Source organism: Telmatherina bonti (genome assembly GCF_933228915.1).
Source record: "Telmatherina bonti genome assembly, chromosome: 12".
In the NCBI taxonomy this organism is placed as follows: Eukaryota; Metazoa; Chordata; class Actinopteri; order Atheriniformes; family Telmatherinidae; genus Telmatherina; species Telmatherina bonti.
Window position 1 is genome coordinate 33,384,864 of NC_136610.1, and position 18,516 is coordinate 33,403,379.

General features: G+C 38.7%; 1 protein-coding gene across 1 annotated transcript; it reads left to right on the forward strand.

Moving 5' to 3' along the window:
- The first annotated feature begins 6,315 nt into the window (after positions 1-6,315).
- Positions 6,316-16,151, forward strand: zc4h2 (zinc finger, C4H2 domain containing). The gene is made up of 5 exons (XM_079250496.1): positions 6,316-6,441; positions 7,093-7,264; positions 7,863-8,035; positions 12,732-12,894; positions 15,532-16,151. The coding sequence occupies exons 1-5, from the start codon at positions 6,389-6,391 to the stop codon at positions 15,643-15,645; spliced, it is 675 nt and encodes a 224-aa protein (XP_079106622.1). The 5' UTR covers positions 6,316-6,388; the 3' UTR covers positions 15,646-16,151.
- The last annotated feature ends 2,365 nt before the right edge of the window (positions 16,152-18,516 follow it).

Genomic DNA, 18,516 nt, shown 5'->3' on the forward strand with positions numbered 1-18,516 from the left:
AGCAAGAGGCGGAGTACACCCTAAACAGGTCACCAGCCCAGTTTCTTCATCAATACATCCAAAATATCCTTACTTTACAAATTTTTGAGTGTCCATCAGAGAAATACTGAAGACAAAAAATACATATATAATGGGGCTGTGAGGAAAAGTCCCAGATCTCTTCAAAGAATCCTGTCGTCTGTTTGCAGTTTGCTTAACCTCACTCGGACAAGCCAGAAAGTTTTATTTATTTTGTAAAAATGACACCAAAACAGCATTATGTCTAGTGAAAGAAAACATATCTCTCTTGTATCCTCTTGATGAAATACAGTGGTGGTGGATCATAGTTTGTGTTTGTTTGGATGGGTCTTAGTCAGAACAGCTAAATGGAACTTCTTAGTCATACCAGCAGAAAAGTCAAGAGTTGCTGACTTTGAACTCAGTGTCAACAGAAATGCTGTCATGCAGAAAGATGATGAGCCCAAGATCGCAAGATGTTCCACCAAAAAATGCGACAAAGAATTCTGGTTTAAGTCCTGATTTACATCCAAAAAAAATGTTTTGGAAGGAACAGAAACTAGCTTAAGAAGAAACCCACCAACATCCCAAGGTTGAAGCTGTTCTTTCTTAAAGAAATGCTTGAAAAGTGATAGTGTTCATTGATTTGCAGGTCCCAGGATGAGGCGGATGCAGTCAAGGTAACCCCTTTTGTCACACAGCCAAGTTTCAAGGCCAAGCTTGTTTCATTTCATTCATTCATTCATTCATTCATTCATTCATTCATTCATTCATCCATCCTGTTAACATGGTTCAGTGTTGTAGGGTGGCTGGAGCTGTCAACAGGCAAAATGTGGTGGCGTTTACAGAGGAATTGAACAACAATAGGAAAAGCTGCTGGGCTGCATGGTGGTGCAACACTGGCCCCACAGCAAGGTCGCTGGTTCGATCCTCGGCTGTGGGAGGCTTGAAGAATGGCCTTTCTGTGTGGGCTCTGCATGCTCTCTTTGTGTATATGTGGGTTCTCTCTGGGTATTCTGGCTTCCTCTCACTGTCCAAAGTCATGCATGTTAAATAATTGAAATAGTCGGTTAAGAAAATGGATGGATTGGAAAAGATCATGGTGGATATTTTTGTATTTATGCAATTAATTTTAAATTAAAGGGCACTGATTCCCAAATAAATATCTTCCACAATATGTTGTGATGTAAACTAGGACCATATTTAGAGCTGCAAATACACAATGGAATACATATAAGCAAGTTTAAATAATTTGTTTTAAAGATTTGATCCCTTAAATATCCTTATTTCCATTTATATTAGACATTATTATTTTACTTCATTGATTTTTCAGTTCATTGCATTTCATTTCACATGCAGAGTTTCTTTAAGACGTGGAGGACTTTGAACTATAAAATTCCAAAAAGTTCAGATGTGTAAAATGAGGAAGAAATGTTAAAGATTCTGCTCTACATCTGAGTGAGCAGTCAAATTTAAGCAAATTTCTGGCTTTGACAATGTTACCTCCCTCGTACAAAAGGTCAGCTCTCCTTAAGTTTTATCCCTTCCTCTGAAGCACGTGTTCGGGTGAACTCGATCTACTCATCAGAGGCTTATTCAAGTAAATGCATTTGCAGCCATTGTTCACCTGCTATAAATATAGGTGCGCCTCAGGCCTCCTGCTGAACATAACCTACGATGCAGCATTGTGATAGTGGAAAACATGGCAACAGTACTGAGGAAGTATCAGAAAGTAAGTTGTTATTTCAAGCAAACAGGAGCTTTCATGTTGAAAGCACAGCTAGACTGAAGGTCTCCAAAGAGCAGAAATAGGATTAGTTGTAGTCAGAACACAATCAGGTGAACAAAAAGTGACCACACCTTTTATGAGGAAAGTAAATTGAGATGTCCTTCAATGAGAGACAGAAATGTAACATGACAAGGAAACAAACAAACACAATGCAAAATTCAAATCAGCTAAAGGTCTTGCTAATAATACTGAGGATGACCAGCAGTTGCTACACACCTTACAAGATCAGACGGCCAAAGGCTATTAAGAGGTCACGTTTGAATTAGATAACAATTTGACCTCAGACACCTTTAATCTTACTCTGACGCTGTGTTTCCTATAATCTTAGTCCTATTCCTGGGATATTCCTATCCTATCCTATTACAGGCCTTATTTATATCTGATTAGAAGGAGCTAATACACAATGTGTAGTTGAATGAGCCTATGATGAGAAGTTCAAGTTCACCGTCAACACACAGTTAGAACACGGATTAAATTAACCTTAGGTAAAGCAGTTAGGTGTTGCTGTATCTGTGCAGTTTCATTAGATGCTGGCAGAGGTGGCAAGTCCTGGTCCAGAAAGTAAAAGTCCTGTCTGGCAGCTGTTCCGACCAGTCACCAAACAAGCTGAATTTAATGAGCAGAGTTTATTTGCCAGGTAAACGAGTCTGTTAGTGAAAACACCTGTTCTAAATGTACAGGTAGATCCAAAAACATGGCAGGACTTCTACTTTCTGGACCTGGAATTGCCACCTCTGCATACTGGTAGATAATTGCATACACTGACAGGCATTCTGTCACTGTCAATGTTATTGTTGAGGTTTTGCCTTTAAAAGGGAAAATATAATAAAACATACTTTTAGCCTTCCTGCTTCCCTGCATTTGTAAATCTTGTGTTGATGATGCATTTACTGACTGTGTGGAACTAACAGATTAACAGCGGATACAGGGGTGTGTGTCTCAGGTTGTTAAAGAAAGAAAGAAAGACAGAGTTTTTTTAGTTTTAAAAGGTCCTTTATTTCAGCTTACACAAACAAAGGAGAATAATTTACATGTACAACAGCCAAAGGGGAGCAGGAGGAGGGGATCAAAAATTGAAAACCAAACAATTCTCTGTAACTGAACACAGAACATTTTGCAGACCCCAAAGATCCACAAATTCCTCCAACCTGTTTGTGAGCTTAAAAAAAGCAAATTCCACCCAGAGCCGAGCCGCCAATAGCCTGGTGAAAACCAGGAGAGCATCTTCTGACCCTTGACCTTTGATCCTGTTCCTCCTTCCTTTGTCTGGCCAGTGGGATGATGAGTATGAGTATGTTTTCCCTGCTCTGGTAGTTTCTCCTGCTATAGAGCAGTGGCAGGAGAACCAGGAACTTTTACTGACTTTTCAGACACCAGAGCTGGGGGAGTTTGAGGGGTTGGGAAAGAGGGCCCTCTATCTCATCAGCATGAACGTTTCAAACTTGCGCTCTCTGGCGGTTGTCAGGGGATCGAGGTGGACTGAGTTTTTTGGCCCTGGGACATCCCTTAGGGCAGAGGTGTCCAGCTCCGGTCCTCGAGGGCCAGAATCCTGCAGGTTTTCTATGTATCCCTGCTCAGACACACCTGATTCAAATTAATTAGTAGTAGAGCTTAATCAGTTGTACACGTCATTGGCTGTTTGATCCATTTAGTGGAAGCTAGATGTGTTTGAACAGGAATACATGGGAAACCTGCAGGACAGCGGCCCTCGAGGACCGACTTTGGACACCCCTGCCTTAGGGTATGCTAGCAGTCTCTGTACAAACACCCCATGGATAAACGGTCTGGAGACCTTCAGTGGAGGGTTGTGCATGGGGCCATAGCCACTAACAGGTACCAAGCACACCTAAATCCAAACACAAGGCCTGGGTGTCCTTTTTGTTCCCTGTCAAAAACGGTTCACCATCTTTTTGTTCACGGCTGATGGGTTTGTTTGAACTTCTGAGCGGTTTGGTTCAGAGGTTTGGGGCACAGTTTTCTCTGTTATTTTATCTTTGGTCTTCAGTACACATCGTGCAGAAAATCTGTTCACTCACTGTTAAACCTGATCTTTGGTGAGGCTAAGTTGGCCATTTGGAAGACCAGAAGGAAAAAGAAAGAAAAAGAGACAGAAAGACAGACAGACAGAAAGAAAAAGACAGACAGACAGACAGACAGAAAGAAAAAGACAGACAGACAGACAGAAAGAAAAAGACAGACAGACAGACAGAAAGAAAAAGACAGACAGACAGACAGAAAGAAAAAGACAGACAGACAGACAGAAAGAAAAAGACACAGACAGACAGAAAGAAAAAGACAGACAGACAGACAGAAAGAAAAAGACAGACAGACAGACAGAAAGAAAAAGACAGACAGACAGAAAGAAAAAGACAGACAGACAGACAGAAAGAAAAAGACAGACAGACAGACAGAAAGAAAAAGACAGACAGACAGACAGAGACAGACAGACAGACAGAGACAGACAGACAGACAGACAGACAGAGACAGACAGACAGACAGACAGAAAGAAAAAGACAGACAGACAGAAAGAAAAAGACAGACAGACAGAAAGAAAAAGACAGACAGACAGAAAGAAAAAGAAAAAGAAAGACAGACAGACAGACAGAAAGAAAAAGAAAGACAGACAGACAGAAAGAAAGAAAAAGACAGACAGACAGACAGACAGAAAGAAAAAGACAGACAGACAGAAAGAAAGAAAAAGACAGACAGACAGACAGACAGAAAGAAAAAGAAAGATAGACAGACAGACAGAAAGATAGACAGACAGACAGACAGACAGACAGACAGACAGAAAAAGAAAGACAGACAGACAGACAGAAAGAAAAAGACAGACAGACAGACAGACAGAAAGAAAAAGACAGACAGACAGACAGAAAAAGACAGACAGACAGAGACAGACAGACAGACAGACAGAGACAGACAGACAGAGACAGACAGACAGAGACAGACAGAAAGAAAAAGACAGACAGACAGAAAGAAAAAGACAGACAGACAGAAAGAAAGAAAAAGACAGACAGACAGAAAGAAAGAAAAAGACAGACAGACAGACAGAAAGAAAGAAAAAGACAGACAGACAGACAGACAGAAAAAGAAAGACAGACAGACAGACAGACAGAAAGAAAAAGACAGACAGACAGACAGACAGAAAGAAAAAGACAGACAGACAGAAAGAAAAAGACAGACAGACAGAAAGAAAAAGACAGACAGACAGAAAGAAAAAGACAGACAGACAGAAAGAAAAAGACAGACAGACAGACAGAAAAAGACAGACAGACAGACAGAAAGAAAAAGACAGACAGACAGACAGACAGAAAGAAAAAGACAGACAGACAGACAGACAGAAAGAAAAAGACAGACAGACAGACAGACAGAAAGAAAAAGACAGACAGACAGACAGACAGAAAGAAAAAGACAGACAGACAGACAGACAGAAAGAAAAAGAAAGACAGACAGACAGACAGACAGACAGAAAGAAAAAGAAAGACAGACAGACAGACAGAAAGAAAAAGAAAGACAGACAGACAGAAAAAGACAGACAGAAAGACAGACAGAAAGAAAAAGAAAGACAGACAGACAGAAAAAGACAGACAGAAAGACAGACAGACAGAAAAAGACAGACAGACAGACAGACAGAAAAAGAAAGACAGACAGACAGACAGACAGAAAAAGACAGACAGACAGACAGAAAGAAAAAGACAGACAGACAGAAAGAAAAAGACAGACAGACAGACAGACAGACAGAAAGAAAAAGAAAGACAGACAGACAGACAGACAGAAAAAGAAAAAGAAAGACAGACAGACAGACAGACAGAAAAAGACAGACAGACAGACAGACAGAAAGAAAAAGACAGACAGACAGACAGAAAAAGAAAAAGAAAGACAGACAGACAGACAGACAGAAAAAGACAGACAGACAGACAGACAGACAGAAAAAGACAGACAGACAGACAGACAGAAAGAAAAAGAAAGACAGACAGACAGACAGAAAGAAAAAGAAAGACAGACAGACAGACAGAAAGAAAAAGAAAGACAGACAGACAGACAGACAGAAAGAAAAAGAAAGACAGACAGACAGACAGACAGAAAGAAAAAGAAAGACAGACAGACAGACAGACAGAAAGAAAAAGACAGACAGACAGAAAGAAAAAGACAGACAGACAGAAAGAAAAAGAAAAAGAAAGACAGACAGACAGACAGAAAGAAAAAGAAAGACAGACAGACAGAAAGAAAAAGAAAGATAGAAAGACAGAAAGAAAAAGAAAGACAGACAGACAGAAAGAAAAAGAAAGATAGAAAGACAGACAGAAAGAAAAAGAAAGATAGAAAGACAGACAGACAGAAAGAAAGAGAGACAGAAAGATAGAAAGACAGACAGACAGAAAGAAAAAGAAAGATAGAAAGACAGACAGACAGACAGAAAGAAAGAATGGGGGACTCGTGTTTCCTGTCAACGCACGTTGCCACGGTTTTCTGTTGCGTGCTCGTACTGTAATGCGCGCACCCGCCAGGCTATTGTATTTTCTCCTCCATCAACAGGGAGACCACCGTGGCCTTGTGGGTTCACGGAGCCGGCCACTTAAGCGACAAGGGACAGCTGAAATCATGGCAGACGAACAAGAAATAATGTGCAAATTGGAGAATATCTTAGAAATACGGTAAAGCGTGGATGCTGGCTCAGATGAACGTTTTTCCAGCTGCCTGACAAGTAGCGTTAGCCGCTAACATTAGCCGTCCAGGAACAAGCTGCTTTTGTTACTCACCTTGCTAATATTAGCCCTTCTGCTGTGAAATAAAATGCTTCTGCGTTGTAGTTTCACAGATTCACACCACAGGGTTGGCAAGTTGGTTAATTACGAGATAAGTACACAGGAAGTGTGTGTTTGGACCGTTCATCACCATCCAGATGTGTAACAAAAATGCCAGATGTTTATCGCAAATTGTTATGGTGTGCAAGCTAGCTAGTTAGCTTAGCAGGATACCATTATATTATTCGAAAGAATTGGAGAATGATTTTACTTTATTCAGGAAAACCTGCTGCTGGAATTAATGTCTCTCTTCTTTATTTTAATAATGTGTTAACGCATACAGTGAATACTGACTGAATTGGACCAATCATATTGTTAAGATGTAAAGATTTTTTCACTAAATGTAGATCAATAATTGTGTTTTGTTGCATTTACTTGTTTCTTTCTAACAACTTGTTATTGTGGGATTAATTGGTTTATTTCTGCCTTTTATGTGGAAGTAATGGAATAAATTAAACATCTGGTTCTTATTGTTTTTCTTGTTAATTATGTGGGCTACAGGAATAAGACGATACAGATGCAAAAGATCAAGTCTCGTCTGAAGATGGAGTTTGAGGCTCTGGAGTCTGAAGAGAAACACCTGAAAGAGTACAAACAAGAAATGGATCTCCTTCTACAAGAGAAGATGGCACATGTTGAGGAACTGCGCCTCATCCATGCAGATATTAATGTGGTGAGTGTAAGGCACTGATCTCAAGATGCACTCAGACTAATGGAGAACCCCGCTTTTATATTATTGTTCAGGAATTATAATTGTTAAAAAAAAAAGGTTCAGAATAGGTTTCTTACCTTGAAGATGCTCCTTCACAATTAGAGGACTGCCATCTGGTTCTTGAAGGTTATTACGTAGGTTACTTTTGGCTGTCATATTTACAGTAAATACAAGCTGAATCGGAACCCCAATAGGGATGACAGTGGTGACATAGACGAGGATGTTCTGAAACTGTTAAAGGGAAGAGCTTAATTGACTTCAATGTGGATCAGCATTTGAGGTCAAAATGCTCTGAAATACAACTGAATGTGTCTGCAGTTCATGAGCAGAACTGGTGCGCAGACTAAGCTGGTTTCTCTTGTGGATAAAAAGGCATCTTGCCCAGTGTTATAGCAACATTGTGATGAAAGTAATTCCCAACATTATTCATAAATTAGTAATCAAATCGAGTTATGTGTTTGTATAATTTTTACTGTAAAGATCTAACATTCAACAGCAACCAGTTTAAACTTAGCATATTGCAAGTCTGTGTCTGAAATTTTAAATCTTGTCCTTTCAGATGGAGAGCACCATCAAGCAGTCGGAGAATGACCTGAATAAACTTCTAGAAACAACTCGCCGCCTGCATGACGAGTACAAACCACTAAAGGAGCATGTCGATGCCCTGAGGATGACTTTAGGACTGCACAGACTACCTAACTTAAACGAAGAGGAGGAAAAGCTATCTCTGGAGTCAGTATAGACACACAAATAAACAAACACTCCAAATACACGAAACATGCAGTATTTGACTCAGATAATGTAGCTCAGATTGCATTTCAAATTATATTTTTTTGCAATCTTTAAATCTCCTAAATTAAAGTGAGCAGAGCCAATTGTTGACACATCTTATGTAAATAAGACAAATTGTAAGTATTTTTAACTACATGTGAAAGACATGATTTCAATGATATGACACATTGTGCACACCACAAACATACTTTTATTTCCACTTGTTTGTATTTTTTCACTCTTAAATTTAATTCTTGTGGGGAAAAAGCAGGTGGTTACAAAATATATACAGTAGACCATTAATAGCTTTTATTGTAGAATTAAGAATCCACAAAGAATTGGTGGTACATGGGAAGTTCTGAGGTGCGATAAGCAAAAGGCAAGAGGATTGCTGTTTTGTTGTTGCCATGATAGCTCTGAAGCTTTATTTCTCTGGATGAAAAGCTAATTTATCCACTTAAAATCTTTTTTTAATTTGCTAAAAGTGCACAGTATACAAAAACTTGATTGTTACTGCACTTTCAAAATTCGCAAGAATATTTTTCAGTCCACACCGACGTTGTTTATATCTACTTACATCAGAGGTAAGCAAGTTTGGCCCTAGAGAGCCACGCTCCTGCAGGTGTTAGATGTCTCTGTACTCCAACACAACTGATTCCAATTAAAAGCATCAAACTGTTTAACAAATTCTCTTCAGTGATTCATTCATTTGGATCAGATAAAACAGAGACACATCTAAAACTTGCAGGATTGCAGGTCTCTAGAACCAAACTTGCCAAACCTTAGCACTAGATGAAAAGCTCTGCGGAGGTCCGCCTCTGCAGCTACGTAGAGCCTACGGAGATTACAGCATAATCTCGATCTGAAGCAGATGTGGCGCAAGTATAAATCGGCCTTAAAGGTGGAGTATGTAAGATTTTCAATATTTTCAAAATAAATGAACTAAAAAAATAACTACAGTCATAATTAGATAGTTCTTTTAAACATGTAGGTTCCAGTCTGTCCATATTTGATGTGTTATTAAATTACAAGTTTAATTAATAACAAAGACCCTTCTTAAATGCTTGCCTACCAGTAAAAAAAAAAAAGTGCTTTTTGTCATTTGCATTTTTTTTTTTAAACAAAAAAACAAGTTCCCTACTATCACACAGGACAGATGACAGGAAATACGCCTGAAGCCAGTGGATTTGTAAAACCGTGGATGCTGCAGGGGTGAAACCTGGATCAGGTGCAGTGTTACGTAAACAATCACGCTCTTTGCAATTTGCTAACTTTAATTACAGTTTAGAAACGATGACTCATTCATTCCTAATTGTGTTCCTATGTATGTACAGCATTCATTGGAAGTCATTTTTTAATCTGTTGCATATCAGGTTCTCCCCATTACCATGGTTGTCTGCCTTGAAGGTTTGCAGCTGTCATTTCTGTCATGATAATTTTCATGCAACACTATTGTATCTTTGCACATAAAAAATCTCGTCTGAACAGCATCAAATCGTTTATAGGGACAGCCGTAGTGTACATTGTAGTAATTTTACAGATCAGAATAAGATGATCATGTATTCTCATGTAGAGGCATTAAAGCATGCATCTGGAAGTTTAAAGCTCCTTCACCCTCCAAAGCAAAGAGTTAAAGCAGAGCTACTGGATAATAATGTAAGTCAGCTTTATTTATAGGTGACATCTATCACAGAAATGTAGTGCATGTAAAAATGGTCCGAGAATGTAGTGTTATGGCACGTAGCATCAACCTTCTCAGTTGTCACCAGGGTTGCCTTTACTTGTAATTCAGTTTTGAATGTAACGAATTGTGTTTTTCATTGCTCAAGTCCTACTTCTCATCCAGGTTTCATGACCTGCCAGGTAGAATTGACTTATCCTCCTGGCGATCAGACAAACAGCTTTGGAAACATATTCTTTGCCTTGACTTTCATAGAAGAGGAGAGACATGGATACTTCTGCCAAACAGCAGTAGCAGCAACAGGCCTCAACTTAGTGTATTCATTACACTGCAAGATCTAATTTATGGCCATGACAGCAACATCTGTCACGTTGCTGTCTTAGAGTGATAATACAACTACAAAATTCAGATTTAAAACTGTCACTATTATCTTTTTATTACTGTAGACCAGAGCAATGAAACATTATTACAGAATGGGTGTATTTGGAATCTTTGTAGCTCAATTTTGGTGTGTTTTGTGAAGCTTTTAAATTTTCTGAGTGATTCAGGGAACAGACAGCAGTGGGTTGCCTAAGAAGCATGACGGATGGTAAATACTAACGCAGAAAGATGTTTCAGAAGAGTCGCCAAAGTGTGAAGGGGAAGCCGTTAAAGTAAAGTTGATGGAGCTCTCCATGCAGCTTCTGTCTAATGGAGATGGGCTGGATCACAGGTTGGATTACATGTTCGGATCAAGTTACTCAAATGTCAAGGGCAAATAGTAGTTTCCTGCCCTTTTTTCTCAGTGGTGTCATATTTTTTTTCTTCTGACAAGTGCAACCTGTCCTTTTCAGAAATTTATTTCTGAGAATTTGTAAATTTTTTTGAGAACAGAAATTTGGCACAGTGCAAATGCAAGGCAAGTCCTTGTAGCCGGAGCGAGTATCTCTGTAGTGTGAGCCGGTTTTGTCGCAATCGTTGGTCTGATGATGAATTTTAATGCTTGTATATTATATTATATTATATTATATTATATTATATTATATTATAGACCCAATGTAAAAAATGACACTTTTGGAGCAAGTGTTTCTGGAAAATATGCTTTTCATATAGAATTTTATATTCATTTAGGATTCTTGAGACACTTAGTTTTGCTTGGTTTTTAACAGAATCTATAAAGCTCTAAAAGTTAAATCCACATTGGACCTGCATGTCTATGCAGTAAATAAACTAAATGTTTGTTTGTTATTCAGGTGAACTGGTCATTTAAAATGTTGCAGCCCTGACAGTAAGACTGCGGGCCAGTTTTTCGTGTCTGAAAGAGTTTGTTCAAAGGACTTAAAATGCTTAAAATATTTGATTGTTCTTCTGTGGCTCAGTTCATTGGGTGGCTTTTGCAGAAATTCATATCAAATTAAATTTTCCATCCATTTGTCCAGGCAGACTCAGAAACCTGACAGAAATGCTGGTGACGAGAAAACCATTTATGGCTTCACAAATTCCATGTTATCCACAAAATTGGAGGTACATCAGGGGGGTCTGACAAGTAGACTTTCAGCAGCACAAAACCGCAGGCTGACATCCATCAACAGGGGATGATTGTACAATTTGCTGCAGGAAATTATAGCTGATGATCCTAGAATGTAGAAGTGAAGCTCATCTTCGTTTCGGACAAGGAGACCCTTGGTTATCCCGAGTTAAAAGGTCGGCTGCCTTTATTTTATCGTCCACATTTTGCTCTGCAGGAAGTGCAGAAGTAGCACCGACTGGGAACCCTAATGGTGGATTTTTTTCTTCCTTTTTTTTCTTTATTTTTTTTTATTAACAATGCGATGAATGACTCTGAAGAGCATGTTGTTGTTTCCAAGTTTCTGCTGGGTCACTTGCTTTTTTGCAGAAAAATGCAGAGCTAATTTGCCTGTTTTATTTAGATCAGGTGTTTCTATCTAAGTCTCTTTAAGTTGTGACATTCCTGATTTATTTTTGGGTAAAAAAGCAAGCAAAGATGTGTTGAAATATATTCTTTTAGTCTCTGGAACGTTTCTTTTTAAAAGTCTGAGTTGCTGCACTGTCCGCTGACAGCATTGCTGGCCGGCCTCTAAGTCGGGCCACGTATTGTTTGGAAGCTGTGCTGATGAGTTCATTGCTGGCCAGGTGGTTGTCGTCTTTCCTTCCATTTGTGGCGTCGTGCTCCTCCACATTTCCAGATACAGAAAGCTGCAGCTTATGTTCTGCTGTGTTTCTTCTGAATTGACAGAACTGATCAGAGTGAAAGTGAGATTTCTGATCATGTGAAGGGAGATGTTAAAACTCATTTGCACATTTCCTGGGTAATTGTGCTTAATAATAATGCCATCCTGTGTTATTGTATTACAAGATGTGATAGAGCAGTTTAGGAGAAAATTAAATCACACCTCAAAGGCCTGCTGGGTACGTTTTAGGATGCTACGTGAGAGTGTCACATAAAAATCAACTCTCCACACATGGAAGACTGGACAGAAATACTCACTTGAACAAGAACCAGAATGACACAAAATCTGTTTGTATGCAATGTTTATGTTGTGCTTGATAGTAAAGCCAGAATGTGTGCCGTGTTGACCGTGCTTGCAGGAAACGTAACCACATTAAATTTACTCTGTGAATGTTCACAGTTCTACTCTGTCCCAGACCTATTTTGAGTGAAACCAGAGAGGGTAATGAAACCAGATATCACTTTTTTTTTATTTTTGAAAATGAGCCAGTCAGGCATAAAGTCCAAGGCCACATTTCTTTCCCAGCCCTCTCCTGCCCACACACACACACACACACACAGAGACAAATAGTCTCACAATAACTTTTAGCTTTCGCTTTGTTCATTAAAAAAAGAAAATAAAGGCCAAACATTTGCTTGACTGCTGCTCTTCTCCTGATCTACAGTGCAGATTGGGCTAAAACAGACTCTCTTATGATTTATGACCCCAGAATAAGGCTTTCCTCTCTTCTGTTTGCTTTGAATAGTTACTTCGAGAAGCAGAAAGCAGAGTGGCAGAAGGAACCACACGAGCCCGCCATCCCAGAATCCCTAGCTGCAGCTGCAGCAGCAGCACAGCAGCTTCAGGTGTCCAGGAAGCAAGACGCCCGCCAGACAGCCACCTTCAGACAGCAGCCACCACCTATGAAGGTATTTCTCCGACTGACTGTAAACGAGATAAAAAAAGATCAACTTTTCAATATATAACAGTTCGTTTAAGTTGTGAGCGAATGAAACAAAAGCTGTTTTATTTACACAAGTAACAACTAATCAAGTTACACTTTAATATCTTTCTTGACTAAGAAAGGACAACATCTAAAATATATTTCTGCAATGATCGCGGTGAAAACAGGACGTTCAGAAAAGCGACACATCGAGACGCTTTTATCTTCAGTCTAAGATGACCTGCTCTCATTGATTTTCAGTTTTGAATCTAATTCATTAAAACAGAACACCAGAGTTCACTCTGGTGGAGTGCTCGATTGCAGCGTGCCAGCCAATAATCCTAGACCTGAGCTTCATCAGCGCCATGCGCCCAACTTCCAGCTATTGTCATTATGTTTTTTTCATGCTCAAACAAACTCTAGTTTATGCGATAGGAAGTGTGTACTTGTTAGTTGTTGTTACACATGTAGATGTGTTTTTTGGCAGAATATGTTTCTTGTATTACAGATACAGATAATCTGTAGCGATCCTACGTCTGCTTCTCCTGGGGCTGTGTGATTTCCAGTGTTGTGCATGAACAAGTCTTCTGCGAGCGTTAAACTGAACAAAACGTATCTCCAAATAAAGAACATGAACTCGCTCAGATTATGAAATCCTACAGCAGTCTGGAATTTTTCACTAGTTCACACTACGTTACCCAGAATGCTTTGCAGATTTTACCGTAGCACACCGCTGCAGAGAAGCTGCAGATGCCTGCTATGATTATTTGCAGGAATATTATGTAATGTTTGAAAATAAAATGGTTGAAATCTAACATTTATGTGGAGGTTATGTCCACCTGTGCTTAAAGAGCAAGTCAGGCTGTCGACTTCATCAACTTCTAATTTAAAACGACATGCAGAGTTAAAGCATCTTTCCAGTGTGAGAACTTATCTCAGCAGTGTTATCTGTTTTTCTTGTATATTTATGGAAAAGTCAAGCCGAAAACAGCTGTTTGACAAAAACAATATCTTCTTTTATTCTAAAAAAGGTTTTTTAGACTAATAAAACAAACATTTTTTCCCTCGACATGTGTTCCACTTGTACATCTGCTTTGTTTGACAACTTTTAAGGTCTGGTATATTTCACAAGTCCAGTGTTTCATTCTCACTTCGAACCTAAAAAACTGAAAAATAAACTAAACTGTGAACGAGTTGAAAATGAAAATGAACTGTGAACACAACCTATTCATTATAACACGTGAGAACTGAACTTTAAACACGAACTGGCACAATACTGGGAATTTCTTTAATCGTTCACTTTTCTGTAACAAATAAATTATTTGAAACATTTTCAGTGGAGACATTTTGTCTGGTTAGCAAGAAAAGCACAACGGTAGAATTCTTTTTAGCACTTCAGTAAACGTCAACAATGAACCTGCATGCTAGCAGGAATGCAGACATCATTAATTCATTTCCTGATCTTACTTGTTGAAGTATCTGCAATGGAAAAGACTTCTAGCGAGAGGAGCCGTCGTTCATGCCGGCAAGTTGCAGTGAACTGAAAGGTGGTAGTGTGAATGTTGTGTTTGTATAAAATCCTAAACGTGAGGGCAGGCTTTGATCTTTCTGTCTTATCTATTACAGTTGTGACTCAGTGAATCTCCTGTGTGACAGCTTTTCTGTCCAGTGCAGGAAAGGTGCTCAACCAACAACAAAGTACTCAGCAGTTAATCGCAATCATGTGGCCTTGTGTGCTCATCAGATATGTTACTTGCGTGCATGGAATTTAAAAAATTTTTTTTCTTATTTATTCATTTCATTCAATAGACAAAAACATATTTTAAAATCTGAACATATTTTCAAGTTTAAAGTTAAATAAAATAAGGAGCAGTAAAAGTAAAGTCTTGTGTTATCTGCCCTTTTTCACCCAAACATTAGTGCACTGAGTAAACAGACCAAAAGCAAAAAAATTTATACAAAAATGAAAATTTATTTATTTATTTATATCTATTAATTTTCACACGTGTTGTCTGTGAAAGCTGCATGGAGGCAACGTGGAAGCACAGCACTGGACACGCGTACATATGTTGTGGTACATCTATGTCAAAACTAGGAAATGTATAAAATGTATAAAAAAAAAAAGGAGAATCCAGATATTCTCAACCTTCGTATTTTTACAGCAGAATGTTGCTATAATTCTCAAAAATCTGTATATTCTGTAGCTTTTGCATCTGGTTGCGCTACATTAACAGAGTGGACAATCAAATGCGCTGCTTTCTGTTTAAAGCCTCAAGTGCAGTGCTGAGTTAAGTCTGTAACTCAGATTGTTTTCTGTTGGTAAATGTCATGGGTGCCGACATGCGGGCGCAACAGCTGAGATTAGAAAAGGCAACAGAAACGGGGCACCTGTAAGGAAATGCAGAGGTAGAGCAACGGAGAAGATGCCAGCTGAGGTAGTTGCAAACCAGTTGCATGTAAAAGAACAGATTTGGAAAGCCAAAGATTCCTGTTTTTTTTTTTATTTCAGAGCAAAAGAAGGAAGTTTATTCAGACTCAAGCTGAGTAAAATGCTCACCAGATTCTTTACAACACAAGCTTCAAACTAAACAAAGCGGTTCTGAATTTTTCCTCTTCTCTCCAGGCTTGCCTGTCCTGCCACCAGCAGATTCATCGTAATGCTCCCATCTGTCCGCTGTGTAAGGCCAAGAGCCGCTCCCGCAACCCAAAGAAGCCCAAGAGGAAGCCAGATGAGTAGATCCCGCTCGCACCTTGAAAGGCAACTGGTCCAGTACACTGATCAAGGATCAGCCATAAAAGTCTCTCTGCCGTGAAACGACAGGTCCGCGCTTCTGGACTACTTCAACCGTCTCTGCTTTAATAATAAATTGTCTTAGTAATTGTTCAGAGTTTGTCAACAATTGATTTAGGATCTGGTGATGTCATTTTGTTTGTGTTTAGCAGTGCTTTGGATGTGTTTATATGTAATTGTATGACTTCCATATCAGTTTACTAACCCCTGAACGATGCAATAATGCAAAAAAAAAGAAAAAAAAAGTTGCCCCTTTTGCTGTTGTTAATTGCCTTAGATATCTTCATGTACTTTTTTTTTTATTTGCAGTGCATGCCTGCTGCTATGGCTGTTGTGTATTTTTGTGCCAGTATAAAAACAAATGGGTTTAAGTGCTAACTTAACTACAACTATGATATTCTTTTTATGTTTACAGTGTTCATGGTGGGCATTAAAACTGGAGAAAAATGCCAGACTCCTTTACTTTAAATAGTGATGTGTTTAACTTTAATATGGCAATAAGAAAATAAATAGCAGTTTTGTATTAACCTTGTTAGTGTCTTGTTTGTATTCAGAAAAGGGACCGGACCCTTGTCTGTGTAATTTAGTGGTGTGTACATAAAAACATCTGTGCCTCAGCAGGGCAAATGGGTGGGCTTAGCCTGTGTTTGAAAATAAAGAGGCAGGAATATGTTTGAGCCCACCACATCATTGTACCTTTCACTCTATTAATACTGTGATATACTGTCATGTCTGCAGCTACCTGTCTGAAAAAGGACAGTGAGGATTTGTTAAATGAGTTCCAGGAGCGTTTTTGTCAGGGTAACCCCTCATTTCATCTGTTGCCAGGGCAACTCCACGTTCCTTAGTGGTTACTAAGGCAACTTCAGGTTGCTGTGACCCGCATATCTTCACCAAATAAGTTCCTCCCAAATCCAGCCAAGGGTATTGGAAGACTTCGGGAGATTTTGCAGATACTCCTCCCAAAGTGTCCAATCCTCTGTGAGACAGGCAATCAGATAATCGATCCGATCCGTCAGATTGACAGAAAAATGAATGTCCACTAACCAACAGTTGCTCACCAAAGTTAGTGTTTAGTCTGCCCCTCTGTGTTTGGAACTACAGTTGTGTTCTTCCTCCTGATAAAAGTTGTCAAGGCCAGTGAAGCCTTTTCCTGCCCGCAAACCTTCCACGCTGCAGAAAGGCCGTGGAGCTCCGCCTGGGGGGACTGTCACCATAGAGACGTGAATGGGAAAAATAATCAGGCTTTTTCCATCTTTTACCAGCTACAAAGTAAAACAGACACTTCCTTAGCCATCTAGAATTTCTTTTCAGAGTTGTGAAGCGCTGGAGATTAAACAGTTATTATTATTATTTATTATTATTATTAATAATAACATTTATTATTATTTCCGGTGGTATTACTCCCTGAAGCTTCCAAATATTTCTTTTCTATTTAAAAATTGTTACTTAAGCAACAGCTGCTTGTTTTGAATAGTTTCTGAACAACAGAAGGCTTCGTCCTTCTTTGTTTTATTCAAATACATCTACCTGGGACACACATTTACAACGCTAACACAAACAATTGTGGGGGGAAAAAAAGTTGTGAAATCTGTTTACATTCGGCCTTCTTTAGGCGTTTACCTGCACATCGTCCCAGCGCTGCGCCTCTAGCGCCATCTAGTGGTTGACAAGTAAACCGCGAGGTATGCACTGAAGACATCAAGCTTTCCCATTTGATTAGCTACCCCCATTTAAAGAGAATATACACACAGTTGTGCTCATATTTATTCATACCCTTTCATTAAAGAAGAAAAAAAGCAGCTGCCTGTAAAATAAATTGACTAAATTTATAATAAATAAAAATTTTATGAAAATCATTACATTTTTTTCTAATGCTGGTTTAACGGAAATGTTTTTTTTTTTTTTTTTTTTTAAAGCAAACAAATAAGATAATTTATTACATATTACATCACTCATCACTCTAATTTGTCCAGGACCAATTTGTTTGTTTGTTTTTTTTTCTTCAACTCAAATGAAAAAAGTGTCTTATATTACTAAATTATATTTTTGCAAATTTTTAGTTATTTTTCCTTTTTTAAGTCTCAAGTTATTTGAGTGAGTGTTGTAAATTCAGCCTTTTCTTTAATGAAAGGGTATGAATACATATGAGCTCAACTGTGTGTATGTATATATATATTTATATACTATTGTATCTCCGATCTCCGCTGCAACAGTAAGTCCAAATGAAACCACTATATTATAACTTTTTGGTGTTATTTTGTGGAATATAAAAAGAATATACAGAATTGTAATCCATTATTATTAATTCACAAATTAAAATGTAGTCAAAAACAAATTCCCAAAGAAAGTTTAAGAAAAAATGGAATGTATGTGAAACAAAGCTTTTCTGTTTCATTTTAATGGTTTTTTTCTTTCTTTGTCACCATTTTTGGAAATGGGTTTATATTAACTGAATCTCAGAAATCCACATTAATTTGTTCTTTTGCTTTGTGCTCAAACAAATAAGTAAAACCTCATCATGTGTTTGTACAATGCCAGGAATCTGACGATCTGCCATCTGCTGAAAGAATGTGGTGCGTCTCAGCCCTCCTGTCTAAACAGGGGGACAGTGAGAAGACATGGTTGGGTTTGGTAGACAAACAGCTGACTGGATTCTCCCCTAAAGCCTCAGAAAGCCACACAGCTGAGACTTACTAAACCGAGTGCCGTGCTGTGAGTCACGGGATAACAACATAACTCCATAACTGCCGTGTTATGCAAATTATTTGGAGCCATCGCCACAGTGGGAAAATGTAAAATGCAGCTGCTCGTTTC

Excerpts from the sequence above, each read along its gene's own strand:
- zc4h2 (XM_079250496.1), top strand. The coding sequence starts at position 6,389 with ATGGCAGACGAACAAGAAATAATGTGCAAATTGGAGAATATCTTAGAA. Across the intron at positions 6,442-7,092 it reads GAGAATATCTTAGAAATACG|GAATAAGACGATACAGATGC; the intron begins GTAAAGCGTGGA and ends TGTGGGCTACAG. Across the intron at positions 12,895-15,531 it reads AGCAGCCACCACCTATGAAG|GCTTGCCTGTCCTGCCACCA; the intron begins GTATTTCTCCGA and ends TCTTCTCTCCAG.